Consider the following 22,567-nt stretch of genomic DNA (forward strand, 5'->3'; position numbering starts at 1 on the left):
TTTCTCCCAGCTGAACACAGAGGCATGGTCTGGTCCCCACCTCAGGTTTAGACCCTGGTTCTGTAGGTGTCTGTCACGTTAGCACAGGATGCAAGAACCCTTTGCAATGTCCTCTCCCAGCCATTCACGTGGGTGGAAGACTGACTCTGGCATGAAGAGAGCCATCCACCTTTGCAGGCAAAACAAGGCTTGTAGAGGGACAGCCTCTCACACACCATGACGTGTTGCATGTGATATGTCTGGTCAGCAGAAGACCTCTGAAGTGCAGCAGGCACATGAGGTGGCAGAGCAGAAGGGATCCCACAGCATGGAGAATGCATGAACACAGGAGATCCAGCCTGAGCACGAGGGGAGTGAGAGGCAGGAGCCTTCTGCGTCATACTTGTACTCATTGTGCAAGATTTGGCAGGCCTGGTTTAGGAAGAATTAAGTAAAAGATGTCCAACTAACCTAAAGGGGTAATAAACCACTCCTGTTGCTTTGTTGGAGAATTTGGGTGGTTATTCTCCTCTCTATTGTAAAAGCAAACACCAAATATTCTGGAGTCAACAGCTTGTCATGGCAATAAAAACAGTGTTCATCACTCCCTAGGACCGTGCGTGAATCAGGGAGGTAGAAGGATTCACACCTAATCCATACAAAAACTGGAGGGGAGGGGGATGTATCCCAAAGCCCCAGGTTGAGCAGCACCATGAGAAACGGTGTGGTTCCTCCTACAACATCTGAAGCCCAAGGGTTGGTTGGATCAGGAAGGCCGAGTGGCAGGGCCCCGTCTTGGTCCTCCCCAGGCATTTTGTTCACCGTTTCCAGAGCCCATGGGGTCATCTCCACACTTCTGTACCCCAGGCACAGCTGCATGTCCTTGGTGAAGAAAACGGTCTCCCTGGAGGAGAGCCAGACCTCGTTGTTCAACCAAACGCGCTTTGAGATACCTGTATAAGAAGATCCGAGGGTCTGTTAGAGCAATGGGAAGAGCCAGATTTTTCCTGCACGTTAGGAGTAACTTTATGCAAGTGTCACTGAGGTAAGCAAGAGCAGAAACAGATGTGGAGCATAGCTACAAACAGGATGTGAAAATAAACTCATTACTCCATCTGCCCACCGTAAACAGCATGAAATTAGCAGCAAGCGAGGAATAAAAATCCAGACAAATGGCCTTTTAAAGAGAGCAGAGGGAGCTGGAAGGTCTGCTATTAGAAAAGCAGAGGCATGGAAATCCCAAGCCGTGCACAACCCGGTGCATATCCCGAGCCCCCTGGTCAGCCAGGGGCAGAGATGGAGGAAAATCCTGTGGCGGAGAGTCCGCAAGATGCTATTTTTGAAGGCAAAACCAGAAAGGGCACTCCATCTTTGGGAGAGAAGACCTGATTTTGCTTTTGTCCCTGCCTACTAGGAAGCACCATCTATTTTATAAGTCACAGAGATTTATTTTTTTTTTCCCTAAGAGCCGCTCTCTTAATGTTGCATAAAATTACTCTCTCAGGGGTAGTGTGAGGAGGAAAAACGTGGTGTTATGTTGTCTCAGTTGCAAAGACAATGCTAACAATAAAAGCCCCTGAATGATTTGGTTTTTAAGGGACATGATTATGGAACAGGTCATTCGTGACGCTCCACTTCAAGTTGCTTCAAGCACCTCTGTCATAAAGTCTGAATGAGGATGTTTTATGCTTTGGGCTTGGGCTGTAAATATTCACCCCTGGCCTTTGTTCTATGAAGCAAGTCTCAGCTTGAGGATATATTTACTTAAAATTTTGCAGGAAAATTTCTCAAATGGTCAATCTGCTTGATTTATTTAAAGTGGGATCCCAAAGTGTTTTACAGCTTTTACAGGCTGGCTGTGTTTATAACCATCCTGGGGAGTATCTCCTGCAATTCATGTAGCAGAGAGGGGGAAGGAGAGTCATAATTTCTATTTTAACCTACTTTTCTAGCAGCTGACATGACACTGACAAAGTCATCTCTTCTAGAATAAAACCTGCCATGCTTTATCCTCGACCAGAGGAGATCCTTTGGAGACAGCCAGGGCAAAATAAGTCAAGCACTTTTTTTTTCCCCTACGGATTCTGCTCAGATATGTGCATGGAAAAATTCGGTGGTGTCTGAAAGCAAGGACTATGAGCAGCTCTGGCTCATTTTATGGATCGCAGTGAAATTGCAGACCAAATGATATTTCAAGGAAACTGGTTCCTTGTGTTCGGAGTTCTTCAAGATATGACAGCCCAAGGCAGAGTTTCCTGCGTGTTGGAAATAATTTCTCTCTCCACATTTGGCAGATCCAAACAAGCCTTGAGTGCTAAATAAACCAGGTCTGTGAATGAATCAGGGGTAGGAGAACTCAAATTTGAGGTGTTGTGAGATTTGAAATGACTGAAAGCTTGACGTTGGCCACGAGGCACTTCAAAATAGTCTGGAGTTTGATGAAAGGTTTTGCATTTGAGATGCCATTGGGATATTTCAGGAGGAAACCTCCTGGTGGGTTCACCCAAAGTTTGTAATAAACATAATTGAAATATCTGAACTCCAGCTGCTACCTTCTACTCTAATCAAGAGCAACAGAAGCAGCTTCTTCTTAGCAAACATGCTGTGACTGCTGAGGGAAGAGAAATGAATATACTGGGCTCGAGCACTGAACTGGGAAGGCAGCAGAGGCAGATGCAGAAATTCAGGACAGGAGAGGTAACAGGTGGAAGGAGGAAAAAGGGACTTTTTGGAGAGATCAATAGACTCCTGGAGAGAGGGGAGAACTCATGAAGCCCTCAGAGATGGAAATCGGGGCCCCACATTTTTCACAGGAGAGAGGATTTTCTAATATTGTCCGAGTTGGGTCTCACCAGAAACAGACCCTGGAGGGGCTCAGAAACCAGAAGGTGCCCCCACCTTATCTATCCTGTGAAGGGTAAGGTGTCTTTACCCTTCTGGTTCCTATCCAAAGGGAAGACAAGTTATGCGAGGGACAAGGAGCTCATTTGGGAAGTATTTGAGAAGTCCTCCTTCAAGGTCATGACAGCAGTTTCTGTTTTTGTAGTACAGCAAGATCCGAAATTACGTTATAGGCACAGGGGCTGATTCTTCCCTTCCATAAACCAGGTTTCCCTCTTCATCACTCCCCCAAGCCATGCTGCAGCCATGCCTGACCTATGTCAACATGCTCCAGAGCATCACACCAACTGCAAAGAGTGCGATTCGCCTTGTCCTGACCCCGGTCTCCTCTCCATCACCTGGGTGTCACCATGCCTGGCTGAGCCTCCGGCCCTGCCATCGTCGGGGTGCGGCGATGCAGCCGTGACCCTTGGCTTGAGCACATCCCCAGCAGTCACTCTGGATGTGGCCAGCCTGTTTTAGAAAGGAAGAGCATTTAATAGCATGGAAACGGTCTGCTCCAGGTCACGGGGGCACAGCACCACAGAGCCCCCCTGACCATGTGTAATTTATTGGTGTACACGTAGCAATAATATCTTCCTCCCATGCTATCCTCTATTCTTTCAGCGTGGGGAACGGAGCACTTCTGGTATTTTTACAAGTAATTGAGGAGAATTTACAGAAGCTTGGAAAAAGCCAAGGCAAAACGATGGGAGTCCTGGGGAGGTGGTGGCAGTGAACAAGGGCCAGCTCCTGGGACACATGTGGGCTGACTCCATGTCTCAAAACACCCCACACAGAGCCATTCATAGCTTCAGGGAGGTGTACACAGAGTTAAATTGTGTGCAAGGAAGAAAATCTGGGGGTCTCCATAGCATTGGTCTGCTCTTAACATCAGATGGGAGAAATAAGATAAAGAACTGGGGGAGCAAAGGGCTTGGAGAGCTTTTTGTGCTCCAAGCTGGAAAGAGCAAGCACCAGGAACTGGTCAAGTTTCTGCCACATATAATCCTTCTTCCAGGCTGACCCCATCCAGGGTCACTCTCTGAAGTCAGGAAGAACCCGGTCTCCAGGAAAGAGGTGACCTCTCCTTCTGGCTCCTCAGCTTGACGCCACATGCATCTCACTGCTGCTGGTGGCCCAGAAACATGGGAGAGAGAGTGTTGGGTTGAGGTGTTGAATCTCAGGTTGTGTCTTGTCTCTTTAACATCCCTTCAACTTCCTTTCACCCATTCCTGCTCCTCTGCGACACTGCTGAGCAATGCTGCAGCACACTCGAGCAGCCAATGTTCCCCATCATGGGGGCAATCCATGAGTAGTAGTGGCAAGCCTGGGGATTTGAACCCTTCAGTTGACCTGTTGGGGAGGGATCTGCCCACTTAAGACTTCAGAAGCAGGGTCGTTCCTTGTCGAGTGGGTGGTGATAAGAGAGATTTCCATCTCTGCACGTGAAGATGGACATCCCAGCCTGGTCCAGCTCATGGGAGACAAAATTCATTTCCCACCTGGGGTTGCTCCATCACCCTCACACCACTTCTCTGGTTTTCTTGCAGAAGGTATGGCGGAAGCTGTCAGCTCTAGCAGGGACTGCCTCCAAGCCGGTGAGTCCTGTACCAATGACCCCATCTGCAGCGCCAAATTCAGGACCCTCCGGCAATGCATCGCAGGCAATGGAGCCAACAAGCTGGGCCCCGATGCCAAGAACCAGTGCCGGAGCACCGTGACGGCGCTGCTCTCCAGCCAGCTATACGGCTGCAAGTGCAAGAGAGGCATGAAAAAGGAGAAGCACTGCTTGAGTGTCTACTGGAGCATCCACCACACGTTGATGGAAGGTCAGTTGAACAGAGTACTCATTTCTGATGATCTTCCTAAAAGGGAATTACTGCTGGGGCTTTCTACAGAGCTCCCCAGCACCAAAGTGGCTGCAAAAAAAGGTCACCCCTGTAGTATCCCATTCCCTCTCAAGACCTACTGACCCCCACAGTAATGACATTTTGGGGAAAGCAATCCTGAAAGCCTAAGACACCTCCTTCCTTTTTTTTTAACGTGGCCTCTTTCTTGTGATGTTCCCTTGAGACCTTTTGCCGGGGAAATGCATGGTATGTTTTGCATCTAAGTATGTTAGCCAAGACCATGAAAGCCATGGATTTTACAGAAACACTATACAAAGCATGGACGTTGGGGAAAAAACAGCATGAACTTAAGAAAAATCACTCTCTTGGAGGCTCTCAAATGTACCAGTGTCTTTGGGTTAGTGAAGATTTGGGGCTGGTGACATCAAGTTGGAATTTAAAGTGTTCCCAGAACCAGTATTTAGTAAGTTTGGATTTTGACGTTTTTTAGGAGTCATCATAAAAGTGCACCTCAGTGGCCATAACTCTTCCTTGTCAGGCTGGTGAGTATTTTATGCACCATGAAAATTAAAAAGGGGAATAAAACAGAACCTTCCAGCCATGGGCTGCAAAATAGATTAATAAAACACTGCTGGCTGAAAGCTGAAAGGAAAGGTGCAGGGGTGATAACACAGGCCAAAAGGCCAAGCAAAACAAAGAGGATGGAGACTATAATGCACAGGCTTGCCAGAATGGGAACTGCTTGATCAAGTTCCCAGAAAGCTTTCAGGTGCCTCAGCTTGGAGGGTGCAGAGCGTGGTGGTGTGAGCCAACTGGGGAAATAGGAGACCTCAGCACCTTCCAGGATCCAATCTTTGCCATAATTACGTGCCAGGTGAATTTGTTTGCATTGAAGTGAAGCCTGGGGAAGAGGTAGCAACCCAACCTCTCCGCTCATCTTAACAGGCTGCATTGCAGCTCCTTCCCCGCGGACCTTCGTGGCGTGAAGCTTTGGACGCAGTTCATCTGCGACGTGGCTGTGCAGGACAGTGGCGTCAGGAGGACTTCCAGCTCCTCCACCACGGCTGGAAGAGCAGTGAGGGGATGGCAGGGAGTGCTGGGAGCAGGCAGGGGCCAGGCGTGGGTCTCCAGATGCAGAGCAGGAGATGGGTGCTGGATGGCCGGGATGGATAGGCTCCCTGTCCAGCGGTTTGGGAACTCTATCTTGGGCATGACTGTGAGAGGGCTGTTGTCGGAGACTGCCAAGACTCTGCCCTACTTCTCCTCTGCTGTCACGTTCTGAGCCCCACATTTTTTCAAGCACTGAGTTCACTTGCAATGCAGATTCACACTGCCAAACCTTTGATTTCCTTGCCTTAATTTCCCTGGGGAAATATATTTCATAACAGTCACATGTTTCAGAGTCCTTAAACATGTTTAATTGACTGAGAAAGGAAGCCAATCCACATGCTCCGTGTAGAGCTTTGTCTCTCAGTCGTACATACCCAGGAGGCTGTAAAAAGCTTCCTAGAAGCCCTCTTATAAAATCAATTGTGGAAGCGTGTGCTCAGGGAATTTACAAAGCATACTATTTACTCAGCTTCTCTTGAGCGCGCCTGTGTTTAGCCACCTTCCCATTTGGAGACACAATAACATGATGACAACCTGATAACAATTCTCTGATAAGGTGCTATATCATCAGGACATAAAACTGCTATGCTGGAACATACAAATGGGCCCCTCTCCAGTCAGTAACGATGCAAGATATTTCAATGAAGGTGTAAAGCTGCCTTGTAATGCACCTGTGGTAATTGCACAGGGCTGTGTACCCTGGGAGCCATTTCTTCCTGACCGCAGCTGGTGATCAGCATATGCCCGGAGCATGAGGTTTGATAGTCCTTTTATCCCAGCCAGTACATCTGCTGCTGCTGTCCATATCCATCTAAATGTCTAATAAAAAAAAAAAATGATACTGAGCTGTTTGCTTCAATAATATTCTGTGGTATCCGTCAGGATGACGGGGCATTACAGACCATTGAGCGCGTGAAAGGGAAGCACCAATTGAATAAAATTAGCTTCCCAGCAACTTAAAAATGAAGAGGGGAAGTTTCTGCGGGAGCTGTGGGTCATTAGCTCTACGCCGAGTAAGAAAGGGCTGTTGGCAAGGAGAAGGGGAGAGCTGTTAATAAATATTAAGGCGTGTGCGTTGCTACACACAGAGCCCGGTGCAGAGCCCTGGCTGTGTCCTAGAAACAGGTGAGGACCATTGAACCAGGGAGGGACATATAGAAAATAGCAAGAATGGTGATGGAAACTCCATGTATGTAGGGAGCTGGTGGTTTGAACTCTGCCCACGAGCAAGAGCCTGTGCTACATCATGCCTGGTGTCATCAGTGGCAATCCCTGTCAAGGGGCCCAAGTTTTGACCTATAGAGGGTTTCAACTCAACATTTCCCTGAGAGGCTGTCCTACTCCAAAACTGTGATATATTTTAAAAAGCCAGTTACATTCTATTCCCTTCTCTAAGGATATGGCCATACATCAGTTCCTGTGACTCTGAGTATCCATTTACTTATGGCCTTTAGAGCACGCGTCCCCTTGGACCCACCAAGCAAACCTGCACTGCATCTGTTGAACCTCGGACATCTTGGACATCCCTCAGGAGCCTCAGCTCTCTGCTCACTAACTTCTCTTTTCAACCCAGGCATGAATGTACTGGAGAGTTCCCCTTACGAGCCGTTCATCAGAGGCTTTGATTACGTCCGGCTGGCATCCATTACCGCAGGTAGGTGGGTGGGAAAATGCTCTTACAGAGACTGGTTCAAACAGGGGGGAACTGGCTGTGGGATCGAGCGCTATGGACAAGGCAGTCCTTTGTGGTCTTTTCACAAAGCATTGATGAGATCTTGCAATCATTTTTGCAAGGAGCTGCTTGTGATTCCTGGGCTATACTGTTGGTAGAAGAACATGTCCTAGGAAGAAGCACTTGTGATTTTCAGTCTTTGGCTTTTTCATGTCCATACTGTGAAGGGCTGGGACTGAGGGACGTAGCAGGAAAGCCTCTTCCAATGAGCCATCACAGGTGGGCTGATTCTCCGTAGCAGGTGGATGACCTGTGCCGTGCAGACACCCTGCCGAGCAGGGGCTGCCTGGGTATCGTTAGGTATGAGAACGTACTTCCACATCAGTCACAGGGTCAAACTCTGCAGGCAAAAAGGTCAATAACCCAACGTACCGGTTGATCCCAGCCACAGCCTTTAACCCCGTGCCCTGAGGGCAACCTCAGGACTCAGACCCGTGTTCTGCTCCGCATCATGTAAGCCACTTAATAATGTAAGCAGAGCTGCCCGACACCTTTTAACCCTCTTGAGGGCATGAACCCCGGGCTCAGCAGTTAAAAGGTCAGTGCGGTAGCTATTAAGCCATCCATCACCAATGCCACAGCTGCCACCACAACCAGCGTTTGACGCTGCTTATGCACCACAGCCATGGGGAAGCTTTACCGACGCTGATTATTGTTACCAAACTACCTGTCTGGGAGCAGGTAATGTACTCCTCGTGTGTCTCTGGCAGATGTGCCAAAACAGCAATCCTGTTGCAGCTCTTCTTCCCAAATATGCACCTGACTCTGGGGTGGCATCCACAGCTGGAGTGCACCCAAGCAAGTAAGGAGCAGCATGTCCCTGCAGCCAATGGATGTTGGCAGTCCCTGCGATGGCGAGGCACTTCTTAGATGAAAATGTCCAGGAGCAAATTAACCCATCAGCCCTCGACAATCTGAGCATCGAGAGGAAGGGGGTTGCTCCCTGACCTCACACCTCACATCTTCTTATTGACTCCACTTGACTGATTTGAGCATGGAAAGTGAAGCATGCACAAAGCTGTTTGCCGGGTCATGGCCTTCTTTACTGGAGTTTTTCCCCTTTTGCTGAAAGTCCTACAGGGCTCTTCAGAGCACGGCAAAATCTAGGGATGGGGAGGATGGGGATTTTTATGCATGGTTAACGCGTTGTCAGGTTTTTAAAGCAGACTGAAACCGGCTGGGCAGCAAAGCGAATGGGCCCAGAGCAGCAGGGATATGTACCAAAGGACTCAGCATCCATCTAGGGACATGAAGTTTCTTGGTTTAACCTTTTTTTCCCTATTTATACTCATCAACACCTTCTATAACATAACTTAGGACCTGCCACCCTGTGCCTATACAGTGCCCAGGATCATACGGTCAGCACTGCCAAAGGACCTTCTTTCAAATCTGCTAAAAAAAAAAATTCCCAAGAACTTGTTGAAACATAAGACATCCCCATGACCATGTGCCAAGTCAGAGCAACAGGTATTTTTAACCCAATTTTATGTAAGCAATATATGGCCACTATTAAAACTGTACAAACAGAATTATATCCCTCCGCTCTAATTGTAGCGGTGATTTAAAAAAGCACATCTTCTGTTGTTGCGTGGGAAGAGGAGAAAAGCTAGCGTGTTCCCTGTGATTCATTAGCTGAATGGGTAATGAAACCCTTCCAAGTAACTGTTTCCTTCATGTTTGCTGACAGCTCCCCAGTGTAAACCGATGCTCTAACAATATTATCTCTGGGCATTTTTAAAGGAAAATACCTACGTGGTGGGAACACACCAAGCCAAAGTTTCACCCATCATAAAATAAGTGCAAAACTTGCAATTTGACTTCCAGCTCACTGTAAGCAGCGGGGACAACAGGAAGGGAAAAATAAATACTCGGAGAAGGAGCATCTGATAATGTCAGTGAAAATGAAGGAGGACAGCCAGTTCTGAATTGCTCAGAGAGGCTGTCAATGTTTTAACACTTGTCAGCAGTGACTGGCTGGTTTTAACTCCCGGCCAAAGATAGGGCTCGACTCTGCATTGGAAATTTATCATTCTGGGGATTTTTCCTCTGTGAAAAAAATCCTTCTCTGCTGGGGACGAAGTCCTTCTAGTGTGCTTCAGGTCATGGGCTTAATTCAGAGAGGTGAAAAACGGCTTCAAATTCATTTTCTCTCTCACGCTTCGAGGACCCTCATCTTATCTGTCCGATCAGACAGAGCCTAATGTCTCGACCGGCTCCTACCAGGGATTCTGTAGCATTTCCCTGCCCTATAAAACAGAGCCCCATCCATCTGAAGGAGCCCTAAAACCAGTGTTATACAAACACCTTTCCCCACATTTGCAGAGGAGGTCGTTGGCACATAAACCCGTGACACCCCGTATTTGCCTACCGAAGACAGTGTATTTCTCATCCGTCACCACAGTTTTTGCTTTATTTTCCTGATTGTTCCCCCCGCCGCAAGTTTTCCTCCACCTTCCCTGCATCCCCACCGCACACCCTTGCTCTCCTACCCAGACTGCTCATCTGGGACTTTCTTTTAAGAAGGTGGAAATGCAGAGCGATTTCGCTGAAGCCAGCAAAGGGGTGACCTTGCAAAGGCTGTGGGAAGAGACCCGCGTGTGCTCACCTGCAGGCAGCATCAAGGTCCCAGGGGCATCAGGTTGGACGACAGCTCTGAACCCCGTCCCGTGAAGGGACTGTCGCTGCTTAGGACGTGGGCATACTGGGCAGGACTGGTCTGGATGGGGGAAGCCAGAGCACTGTTTTGGGGCTTTAAGACCCAGACAGCTCTCACTTAGCTGAGCAGGTCCTGGGATGAACATAACGCTGCTGCTGCCAAAGCCAGGCTTGACTTGCCGGAGGCCTGAGGAAACTCATTGCACAGGGTAGAGGGCCTGGGGAGCAAGGATTAGCGCAGACCACCCATGTATCAGGAGACCCAGCTTTGCCACTGACTCAGTGCTTGATCTTGAACACTTTTTGGAAAAAGAAGGTCCATTAGAAGAGATCCCATCACTCTGGTGGGTTCAGTCATGGCCATAAATAGAGGCACTTTCTAATGACTGCTGTCTTCCCAGGCCTCAAGTTGGTTCATTCACATTGGTAAAGTGATATGAGATGCCCAGGGTAGAAGAAAGCTTCATTTTATTAAGTGTAAGATCTTGGTGGACCAGGCTATGGGGTGTGAAATTTGTTGTGTGGCCGTGACACCTCTTGGGAAAGGTAAGTAGGGAAAGGGGATTTGGTCCTGCCAGGACACAGAGAGCAAATGTGAACTTCACCCTGGCCACTGCCTTCTCGGAGCGGGCGGTGGTGTCCCCGAGGTGGCCATGGATGGGAGCAGGATGGGGATGAAGGTCTCAGCATAGGGTGGTGCTGCTGGCAGGGAGGTCAATGCAAAGCCCCATCACCATCTCCCACCACCCCACAGGGTCTGAGAACGAGGTGACCCAAGTGAACCGGTGTCTGGACGCTGCCAAAGCCTGCAACGTGGACGAGATGTGCCAGCGGCTGCGGACGGAGTACGTCTCCTTCTGCATCCGACGTCTGGCCCGGGCCGACACCTGCAACCGCTCCAAGTGCCACAAGGCTCTGCGCAAGTTCTTCGACCGCGTGCCACCCGAGTACACCCACGAGCTCCTCTTCTGCCCCTGCGACGACACAGCCTGTGCCGAACGCCGGCGGCAGACCATCGTTCCTGCCTGCTCCTACGAGTCCAAGGAGAAGCCCAACTGCCTGGCGCCTCTGGACTCCTGCCGGGAAAACTACGTCTGCAGGTAACGTTCTCACACCGGGGTGGCCGACATAGAAAGCTGTCCCTTGGACAAGCCAGGGGTTCATCCACCGGTGACAGCCCAGTGACCAGAGCCAATGCACCCACCTGAAGGATCCTGTCCGGAGGCACCTGTCCCACCACAACCCACCGACATAGGCCATTGCCTGAGCGGCTCCTTCCCATGACCCGTGTCCTTGGCTCATACTCTAGACAGCAGGTGTTAACAGACAGAAGATGTGAGAAGTTTGTGCTGGAGTTTTTTTAGACCTTTTCTATGGGTTTTTGGCTTTGGTCCTAAAGGCAGACCCGCTATGGAAATAGTTCCAGGAAGGTGCAAGCTAAGCGGGGATGTGGGGTGGGGTGCTTGCAGCCACTTTCACCAATCTGTCTCTTCACTGTCTATCTCCCCTAGCCCAAGCATCCTACAGGAGCACCCAAGCTATCCTAACAGTCACAGGCACTTGTAGATACCTTAAACCCATGGCTTGCTTATTTTATTAGCAAAATTAATCATATGTATAAAAAATATACCCTTCTGCTGCAAGGCTGGATGTTCTAGCGATTGCAATAGGAGTCTCAGAGTCACAGCTGTCACTCCAGTCTACCACATAGTAAGTGGCCAGGGTGGTTTTCTCCTCGGCTTCCATTTAAGCCCCATGCACGCACAGACCCATCCCAATGTGCACACTCACAGGCATACCCCTGAAGTGTTTTTCCCTCAGCTGTACTATTTTCACCCCTCTATTTCTCAAAAAGTCTTTCATATTCCAGAAGGTTAATCCACATACAGCTCTCAGGCGTGGAGCCCATCTGTCAGTAAGAGATGTAAGACCATAAGAGCAACCGTACTGCACCAAACGTGGCGGTCGCAGCCCGGTGTCCTATGTGCAGCTGTGGCCACGAGGAGACACCTGGAGAAGAGCACAAGAGCAAGTGTAGGACACATCTCCCAATATTGTCCCAGTCTCTAATTATTGTGGGTTTTGGGACTTCCTGAGCTGAACTTCCAGCGGCCACCCCCTATCAGCACATCATCTTTAAATGACAATAGAAAAATTATGTCTTTTCACAAAGGGAGGTGAGAGCAGCAGCATCCTCCTGGAAGGATGGGCTGGTACTAATACCCTCACCCCTCCGCACCCCAGAAACGTGGATGAAGGAGAACAACAGAGCTATACATCTGAAGCTGACTCTGAAAGATGCAAAGCCCTTGAGCCACACCAGCTCTTGCTCAGATTTCTCCCAGCTACCCAGGGAATCTGAAATGGAGGGGTACTGCCCTCTCCCTAACAAGACAAGCGGGCCCAGCAGGGAAGAAGAGGTTCAAAGGGGAGAGTGTTGCTTCCCAGGAGACTGGAAACCGTTTCCTGCAAGCAGCACAGCTGTTAATTATCTGGTTCCTTGGTCTCTGAATATATAATATAAAACATCCTCTAGAGACATGGCGGGAGCAAGGGGCTGACGTGTGACCCGGTCAAAGCTAGCAGTGCAGAAACCATAAGCAGAGCCGAGAACAAATCATGGCACTTTAAAGAAATAGAGTAAAATACTCCAGGGCTAACCCTGCCTGCGCTGCTTAGTCCTCTTGCAGCTTCTCCACAGCTGTAACCCCTTGAATTTCCCAGCTCGCAGGGGTGGGCTCTACGAACATGAATAATGCAAAACCTGCAATCAGTACCTCCCTCCCCTAAATAATGCCACAAAAAATTGGGGAAGAAGAGTTTGCCTGTGCTTTGCATGGGAGAAAGGGGTTGATACGGGGCAAACATGGGAACGAAGAAGAGGAAAAAAAGGAGAAGACTGGGGAGGAGGAGAGAAGTGGGCAGGAAAGCGCAAGTCGGAGTGCTGACACTGACCAGGAGCACCGACAAAATGTCTGGAAGAGAGAGGCTGTCTGGGAGGAGTAACATGCTCAGTTTTTCTGAGATTGCCCAGGCAGAGTAAACATTTGAGGTACGCAGTTCACAGTTCAGACGCTGCAGGATGTCACCTAAAGGGCCCTGTCTTCAAGTGTCGGCAGTGCTAGTGCTTGCTTCGGTTTCCTAAGCAGCTCAAATGTCATGTGAGATGCCTTCTTACCTGCTCATGGGATGCCTGTTTAGATGGATCTGAATGTCCAGCAGGTCCTATGTCCTACCTGAAAGCCCCACGTGGACCTCTTAGATATCCTACAATGTCCAAACACCACTAGATGCCTATGTGCCAAAAACGGACTCATCCCTAAAGAATTAGGTGGCAAATATCTGGTTGGCAGCATGATTTACAGTGTTTATCTGACCAAGCTAGCAGGGGAGCCCCATGCCAGGAGAAATCTGCCAATCCGTCTGAATGCTGCCCCAACTTCCCTGCATGGCCCAAACAGTCCCAACAAGCCCAGTGCGTGACTCAAAGCTGCTTTGTGCTAAGTGGTTTGGTGCTTTGACCGAGACAGTGTGAAAACCGAGGCACAGCGGTCTGTGGTCAGAGCTGTATGTCATACACCTCTTGCTCCACAGGCTCCAGGAGTCCACCCTTCTCCTGAGAATGGGTGCCTGCAGCAGAGGATGTGGCAGCAGCCCTGGTGATGGCTTGAGAATTTCATATCTGAGCCTTTGGGCATTTCCCTCAATCTGAAGTTGACCTCATCTACATTTAGAGCATAACCTTTGAAGAGAGAGGAACTGGACCAGAGTGATTCCCTACTCCAGCAAATCAGCCCCAAAATGAAGGCTTAGGTGTCTAGGGGAAGTTATTACCCAAGAGTCAGATAACGGCAATACAGAATGAATTCCCTTGCTATCTGCAACAGCTCTTCCTGCGAAAGCCAGCTTCACACATCAGAAAACAAACATTTCTTCCAAGACCGCACTTTTCTTGCAGTCCCAGAGGAAGCTGTAAAACATTAACCAGAGCACCTATTCATGTCTCACCTCAAAGGGATAAAACCCACTTCTGGGTTTGTTGGGGGCAGCAGGAGAGTATAAAATGACATTCGTTCAAACTGATTTAGCAACACCTACAGCAGCAAAGGATTTGGCAAACGTGTTCCCTTCCGTAAACACCACCAGTGTGCTATTATGTCCCTTTTTGCCCCGAATATCTGTGCTAATACGCCCCATTTTGTGCTCTCTCTCCATCAGGTCACGCTACGCAGAGTTCCAGTTTAATTGCCAGCCGTCCCTGCAGGCTGCGAGCGGCTGCCAGAGGGACAGCTACGCTGCCTGTCTGCTGGCGTATACAGGGATCATAGGTAAGAGGCTGCATCCATCGGCTGGTCTCTCTCCCACTTTCTGGGTGGGAAATATCTCCTCTGGGTGGGAAACATCTCCTCGTACACTGGCCAGCTAAAAGCTATGAGGACAGTAAGGTGGAGAGCTGGGACTGGGATCTCAGGGAGATGCTGGGCTTTCTCTCGGCAGTGACTAGAAAAGGAGCCTAAGCCATGAGCATGGGATAACTTTAGGATAGCTGCAGCGGAGGGACAAGAAACATGCACCATGGGCTGCTGCAAGATCCCAGCTTCTCTCTCAGGTGGAAATAGATGGGCTGTCCCAGGGCATCTGCTCTGTCAGGGGTTCCCTGATGCCATCACCAGTGATGCCACTGGAAATCGACTTTCCACTGCCATCTTGCTGATTTCAGAGGACGTCAAATTGGGTTTTCAGATGCTGCAGAGACCCAGCTGGCAGCAGTTAGCACAAGCACATACAGAGTTCACAGAGAAGAGCCAATGGCCATTGAACTTAGTCTATCCTGACGGATGGAATAGATTGACAGCTTTTGGGGTCAAGATTTCATTCTGGTTTAATCCTTCCTTTGGTCTCTGACCATTCTGGAGATTGAGTTTGGCTTTTTCAACGACAGCGCGGAAACCTTTACGCACATTCACATACTGCTTTTGAATGTTATTAGGGAATCTGATTTCCCGGGAGCTACCCATTCCTTGGACTGACAGCACGTTTTAATTGACTGAAGGCTTTGCTGGTGGCGGGGTGAACAAAAGGGCTACGACTGCCCCTCTTCTCCTCCCCGGCAGCAAAACACACCCGTGACACCAGCACTTGAAGATTTTTCTCATGCTGCCGTCACAGCGGGGTTCAGCTGAGGCTGTAAGCAGAGCAACCCAAGAGAGCAGCAAGGAGGGAAATCATTGTCCCTTCTTGACGTACCAGCCTTGCGATAACACTTCTCCATCCTTCCCGGCAGGCAGCCCCATCACACCCAACTACATTGACAACTCAACTTCCAGCATAGCTCCCTGGTGCACGTGCAATGCCAGCGGCAACAGGCAGGAAGAGTGTGAGAGCTTTCTGCACCTCTTCACCGACAATATCTGTCTCCGTAAGTATCGCCCGGCACATTGCTTCTCCCCCGCAAGCTGGTGAGGCTTCTTGGGAATGAGGGTATGAAGATGCCCTGGTCCTCAAGAGTCTGTAGGTGTCCAGCTCCCTGTGCTTTCAGCAAAGGAGCTCTGAAGACCCTCGGGCTTGCATTTGGGTGATGCCTTCAAAGGAGGCAGGAGAAGGGGTGCGTGTGCTTTCCCTTGGAAACGTTGCCCTGACGACACTTTTCTTCATCTCTGTCCCACACAAAGAAAATGCCATTCTGGCCTTTGGCAATGGGACCTACCTGAATGCGGCTGTGGCCCCATCCATCCCCCCCACCACACAGATGTACAAGCAGGAGCGAAATGCCAACAGAGCCGTGGCAACCCTCAGAGAGAACATCTTCGAGCACCTCCAGCCCACCAAGGTAGGAGAGGGCTGACCTGGCCCTAAGAGATGCTTGGCCGTGTCTATACCTCCTCCGTGCCCTCCAGCCCTCCTCACCTCAGCTCCCTCTTCCACCTGTGTCAGTTCAGCTACGTGCAGACATCCAACCTCTCCTCCACCTCTTGGAGCTCCCGATTCACCCTCTTTGTCGTGCCCCGACATATTCTTCCCCAACGTCAAGCACAGGGCCACATTCTCCTATCCCTGACTCTGAGCTCCTGCCTGTTGGTCACCTTCTCTTTTCTTTCATGGGTGCTACAGAGGGATATGGGTTTTTTTAGAAGTACTGGGAAATCCGTGGGCTTTTCAGGAGTGTAGAAGGGCAGCCAGGACCACTGGTTTGGCTCCTTACCCTCCCGCAAGGCAGCCGCACGGCTTCAGATGAGCGTTTCGGCTGCCTGGGACACACGTTCCTCCCTTGTTAGATGAGGATCCTGGAGGTCATAACGTAGAGGCTTAACTGACTAAGGGTTGCTAAAAATTGGAAAATTTCAGATGAAAGGTTCTAGTCATCAGCAAATTGTTAGTATCAAAATAATATTAAATTGAAGTTATTTTAAAACAAATAACAGACTAATTTACTGATGATGGCAGTAGTAGGCATTAAATATTTTATTTTTAAATAAAAACCAATGACCTTGGTTTGCCACCCACCAGAGTAGTTTTCAGATTGAATTATTTTACTATTGAATAATTGACAGTGACCTTGATTTGCTGAACATTCAGGTAACAGAAGCTGTCAGTTAACTAGACTCCAAGGACTGAGCGTGGGCTTTGCACTGGGCTAGCTGATACCTTCAGAGAACTTCCACACGTGGGCTTTTTTTATACCTCTTCTCTGTTTCTTTTGCTGGGAAAACACCCGATTCACCGCCCTCCACTCTGTTTTCACAGAGCAGCAGGTGGGAGGTACAGAAATGTTGCCTCAGCTTCCCTCACCGCTTTTCAGGGCATTGGTGGCCAGGCACAGCACGGACACACTTCCATCTTCCAAAGTGCATAAACTTTGCACCCAGGGGATTTGGAGGATTTGCTTCCAGCTGGTGCTCCCCAGACCTTAGTGCAATCCAAGTAGTGGCCTGAGGTCCAGACCTTGCACTGAGAACTTTTATCCTGGAAGTGACGGAGAAGCTGTGAACCTCCCTCGTCACTTACAGTCCAGCCCAGAGAGCCAACTGCGGCTGCCACCAGCACGTGGGAAGCTGGAGAAAGCAACTGCAGTAAGGGGTGGCCCTGCCACGTCGCCAACCTCCACGTGACAGCAGCACATCCCCCTGCTGAGGTGTGAGTGCTACTGGAGCACGGTCCCTGCTGACACTGCAGGAGAAACCAGGCAGTTGGGTCTTGACTTCGGACTCAACTTCGAATCCAGATCCTGTTCAATGTTTAAAGAGGTTGGTGCCCCTAGACCCGACGAGGAATTCTACGATGGACTGATTAGTCCAGCTGCTTCCAGTCTTCATAGCAGTGCAGAGCCTTGGCTCTAAATTAGCTCAGTTATCAACTAACGCAAATAGAGGTCTCTAGCAAAGCTAAGTTTCGGCCACAGTTTCAATGCACTGGAAAAGGAGAAGGGTGCAGTTTGTCTGCAGGGGGTAGGCACCTAGGGTGGGAGTCAGTCACGTAAACACATGCACTGTATTTTGGAGTAAGCCACCTGGCTCCCAGCTGCTTCTTGGCGAAACATCTACCAGCCCCATGGAGATGTATCCAACACCCAGGGGACATCTCCACCTGAAGACCCCACCAGGTCAAGCTGCTGGCCAGCAGTGGCTCCATAAGCTGCATGGATCTCCATTGACCAGAGTGGACATCCAGGCACCCACCCCCACGCAAAGACACCTCCAACCAGTGTCCAAACCTGTGGGCTGCACGCCCAGTGCTGTGCCCACGAGGTGACCCTGCTGTACGCCACGGTGCTACCCCCCACCTTCACCACCATCTCCAACAAAGCTGAGCTGACCTCCGGACTAGACCTGGGCTGTTGAGACTAACCCTGGCTCCCTCTGTACCCACGCACGCGTAGGAAGGCTGCGCAGTCCCCAAGCCCTAAAATCCTCCGAGGGACCAAGGTGGGGAACAACCCTGGTGGTTCACCCCATGCTACCTCCTTTCTCTTGCAGGTGGCTGGAGAGGAGAGGCTCCTGCGGGGCTCCACTCGTCTGTCATCAGGGACCTCCAGCCCAGCAGCTCCCTCCCGCTGGGCAGCCTCTCCGCTGCAGATGTGGCTTCTCCCCGCTCTTGCCGTGCTGAGCGTCTTCGTGATGTGAAGCAGGGTGGGCGCACGCCAGGCAGAGACTCTCTTTGTGTTGGTTTCTTTACAAAACAACCAGACCAGTAACTTTTTTGGGGGGGGGGGGGGGAAGGAGGGGGGGAAGGAGGGAGGGGATGGGAAGGAGAGGTGAACACGTGGGCATGCCTTCCTCCTCCTCATCCGTCCGCCAATTTATTTGATTTTATACAATCAGCATTGTCGACAACCAGCTCATTCTTGGTCCTGGCCACCTTTCCACCCCACAGCTTGGTTGTTGTCTCTCCAGCTCTCTGCGGATGGGGTCAGAGCCATGGACAATTTCCTTGGAAAAGGTGAAGGAGAGAGCTGAGCCAAGAAATGAGAGCTGCAAAGGAAATGCTTTTGCCTGCCCCAGCCAAGAGGTGAAAGACTTTTGATGGATGAGCTGTCAGGACGTTTCCTGAAGCCCTGACTCATGTTGGGGGGCTCTTGACAGGACATGTCAAGCGATGTGGAGTTCGGACTGTCTCCAGGGCTGCTCGGGACCTGAAGGGCAGCCCACCTGGTTCAGACTGAAGAAACCAGAGCACTGGTGAGAAGGTGGTTGGTTTAGTTCACCGGAGAGGATCCCGAAGCACCTCTGGGGTGGACCAAGTAACCACGCTACGAACTGGCTGGCGGGGATTATCCACCCGCTTGAAACCATGGCCAGCGTGCAAACAGCATGCATCTCCAAGCTGTCACCTACCCCTTGGGCCCTCCTTTTTAGAGAAACGTATGTCACGTATTGATGGTGTTCAGGAAGAAACACGTGTGTTGCGTTTTGTTTACAGCTGGCTTTCTTCGTGTCCCAACCCTAGCATCTCTGTTCACTGGTCCTGTAAAATGTTTGGGGTAGGTATTTTTTTGTCACATCCAAATGACCAGAGGCCAATATCGTCCCACTCCAAGCTAACCTTTCTCCATGAGGGATGAATGTGTGAGCCCATGGGCAGGACTCGACGTGAGCCCAACGCAACCCATTCTCACGTGCCACCTGTGCATCTGCTGGTCTCGTAGAGAGGCAGAGGGTCTTCAATCAGGCGATTTCATTAGTTTTCCTAGGAAGAGATAGGATAGAAAAGGTTTGCTAGATACCACCCTGGGGACAGAAATATCCAGCCAATTTGTGGAAAGGCCAAGTCATGAATCATGTCACGCGTAGAGTGGATTGCTACGGTATCCCTCCTTGAAGAGCTGGCAGAGACAATCACTTGTGTCCAGGTTAGCACGTGAAGGACGTTGCCTCCTGCCAAGTCCTATTTACTCAGCCGAGAGGTCATTTAAGCAAAGGCTGGTGAAGTGACCCATTCAGCTGAGCTGCAACCAGAGCCCAGCTGGAGGGTGAGGACAAATGTCTCTGTGGTCTCTCGGGGCACAGGGAGGCAGATGCGTGACCTTGGGCTACCTGAGCGTTTGGGGGTCTTCCCTCGAGGATGTGAGCTGAGGACTCGCAGTGCCTTCCTGGGGGGCTGAACTCCTCGCTAGATCAAGTCAAGGTAAGGAAGGGTGAGGTTTCCCAGGATAAATGCTTACCCAGGCTGGCCGCCACAGGAGGCACAGGAATAGCTCCAGATTCTCTCTGAGTATTTGCAACAGCCCATTTATTCCTTGGTTTGTGCTCCACCAAGCAGTATCATTAGTTCCTTAGTGTTTGGAACCATAGAAAGGCTTAGCAGCAGCCGACGCAGCAAAGTCCAGCACTTTTTATTCGCACTCCCTGCAGAACACCTTCCATTGTTTATTGCCCCAGATTTTGCTGAGAAACTGCAGCACCTTTCTTGGGGTTTGGTCCAATATGAAACCACTCTTGTTTTCAGTTGAACACCCGTGGATGTGTGAAACATGCACAGAAATCCTCCTGGCTGCATCCTATCCAAAGTTCTGCTCCTTGAGGTCCTCAGGGCTGTAGCACCTGGTTGTCCTAATCCAGGGCCGTGCAAAGGAACACGTCAGGATCCAAGTCTTGCGTGCAGGGTGCCAGGTCACACCCTGAACCAAAACTTGCATGTGAGGTCTTCACTGCCAAGAGGCTCACCCAGATCAGAAAAGCAGGCAGGGAGGTAGCGCGACAGGCAGGAAAGTCTCTTACCTCCCTTCAAAGTGCCATGGCCGTGCACTGAGTTGCCGTGAACATCTCCCCTTCATCCAGGCCACTGGTGTCCTCTGAGAGACCGTGGAGCCATCGGTGCACCAAGTGACACAACTACTAGCTGCAACTCTGCAAAACTTGTCTTCTCTGAGCCATAGGTGAGAAAAGGGATTAAACCCTGACGCTCAGCCCTTCAAAGGCAAGGAACTACCTCAACATCATGAGGTCATGCTGTGAATTGCCTTCTTCTGCCGCTTTCCTTTCGAGTCCTGTAGTCATGCCCTCCTCTTCTACACATCCCGCCCCGGCAAGGCTGTCTCCACCAGCCTTTAATCTTGCACAGGCTGAGTCTCTGCGTAGGATGGGCATGCGAGTGTCAGCTGCTTTCCAGGAGTACCCACTCCTGCAGTCTCTCGTGGCTCCACTCCTGTGTCTCTTATAACTCACCGGCGGTGACGTTGAAATGCCACTTTGCCGTTTCCTTCCCTGATTGACGGCCAGCAGAGTTAGACTTTTTCTAGGTGGTCAGGATGACTGGCAACCCCACTTCAGCTCTCCCTTAGGACTGGTATGCTGTGAAAAATAGACGTGGAGAACCCTACTCATAGACTAGAGGGGATGGAGGAGACCTCCAGAGGTTACCTAGTCCATTACCATGCCCCACAGCAGGACCAATGGTCTGATTACACTTTCTGGCAGATTTATCTTAAAGGATTTTTAGCAATTTCAGAGAGAGACATCATCATGTTCCCCTGGATTTATATCTTGCTTAGGTTGTTAGTTGTCGCTAAGCATCACAGGTCAACGAGACCCTGAATTCCCATTGCGGTGTCTTCTCAAGTCCTCAGTTTTGGAAGGATGGCAGACCAACAGCCAAAAGGGAGGCTGTGGGAGGTGACAGCCAGCTCCCATGGATCATATCACAGAGGCATTGCGTGAGAAGCTCAAAAACCATGGCAGCGGTCTGCCGGGATCCCTGTGAAAACTGCAGTGAGTTAGTGTAAATGGGTGTCTGCTAGAGGGGCTTCCTCCCCATGCCCTTGATTGAGGGACCTCAAAAGCATCAGCGGAGTTGAGGTTGCAGGTCTGAAGATGCACTCCCTGTCCCCAGCCTTTGTCCCGTGCCGTGAGTTTGGATACAGCATCCTTCAGGTACTGTCCCACGCCAGGTCTGCGCTCCTGGGGGTTCCCCGCGGTCTGGGGATGCTTCGGAATGAAGTGAGTAAGGCACGGAGCAAGGAGCCTCTCGCCCAGCAGGAAAGAGCCAGGGCGTTGGGATGGGCAGTCATATTACACAGAATTAAAAGAAAAAAAAAATATCCCCAAACCTGCATGACTTTTTCCTGATCATTTAATCCTTTTTGCCAATATTTAATATGTCAATTCTCCCTCCAAGCCTGTTCATGAATCAAACTTTGCAAAAAAAGGATGGCTTTTGAGTAGTTCTTTTGGAGGAAGAAAACCCGATGACGTTCCTCCCCACCCACAAACACATGCGTGCACAGACCATTTCTTTTCCCTTGTGAGAAGTCAGTAATTTTTTTAAATGGAATTTCATTTCTGTTGAACTCTGCGAAGCGAACCACGGATCTTCATTTTTAAGCCTCTTGACCAACCACCAAAGTCATAGCAGCTGCTTGTAAAGGCAAAGGACTGACCGAGCCAAGAGAGAGAAAGGGAGACAATTTTATTTGGAATTACTTCATACCTGGGGACTTTCATAAGCACAAAGAAGAGTCATGGGAAAAAAAAAAAAAAAGGAAAAAAAAAAAAAAAAAAAAAGAAAAAAAGAACCAGTCAAACTTTCTGTAGCCACTGAACTCTATTTTTTCGGCTGCTCAGCACCGTTCCCAGTGGTTTGGCAGTCCCGAAAGCCCGTGAAATATTGTGCATGTACAAATACCACATCGTCATCAAAGCAAGAACGTGAGCAGGGAGGGAGACACCGCGGCGGGGAGCCGGTGCTGGAGCAATAACCCTGTAGGTAGCAGGGTGATGGTAAAGGCTGCGTGCGTGTGTGCGTGCACGTAGGGGAGGAGGGTTGACGTCTGCCTGTACTACTGGGGTATAACCTGTGCTTATCTCTTCTGTACGTGCCAATATTCAAACATATCCATGAATAAAGCACACATGCATTTTCCTGA

At 50.0% G+C, this 22,567-nt stretch overlaps 1 protein-coding gene across 1 annotated transcript in view; it reads left to right on the forward strand.

Moving 5' to 3' along the window:
• The window catches only part of GFRA4 (GDNF family receptor alpha 4), a 77,102-nt gene extending 54,535 nt beyond the window's left edge, over positions 1–22,567 (forward strand). The window contains exons 2-8 of the mRNA XM_030023409.1: positions 4,413–4,691; positions 7,396–7,476; positions 10,964–11,309; positions 14,428–14,537; positions 15,494–15,628; positions 15,882–16,039; positions 18,183–22,567. Coding sequence (XP_029879269.1) covers positions 4,413–4,691; positions 7,396–7,476; positions 10,964–11,309; positions 14,428–14,537; positions 15,494–15,628; positions 15,882–16,039; positions 18,183–18,329 — 1,256 coding nt within the window. The 3' untranslated portion in view covers positions 18,330–22,567. The remainder of the gene's footprint in view (positions 1–4,412; positions 4,692–7,395; positions 7,477–10,963; positions 11,310–14,427; positions 14,538–15,493; positions 15,629–15,881; positions 16,040–18,182) is intronic.

This window comes from Aquila chrysaetos, chromosome 1 (genome assembly GCF_900496995.4).
Source record: "Aquila chrysaetos chrysaetos chromosome 1, bAquChr1.4, whole genome shotgun sequence".
NCBI lineage: Eukaryota > Metazoa > Chordata > Aves > Accipitriformes > Accipitridae > Aquila > Aquila chrysaetos.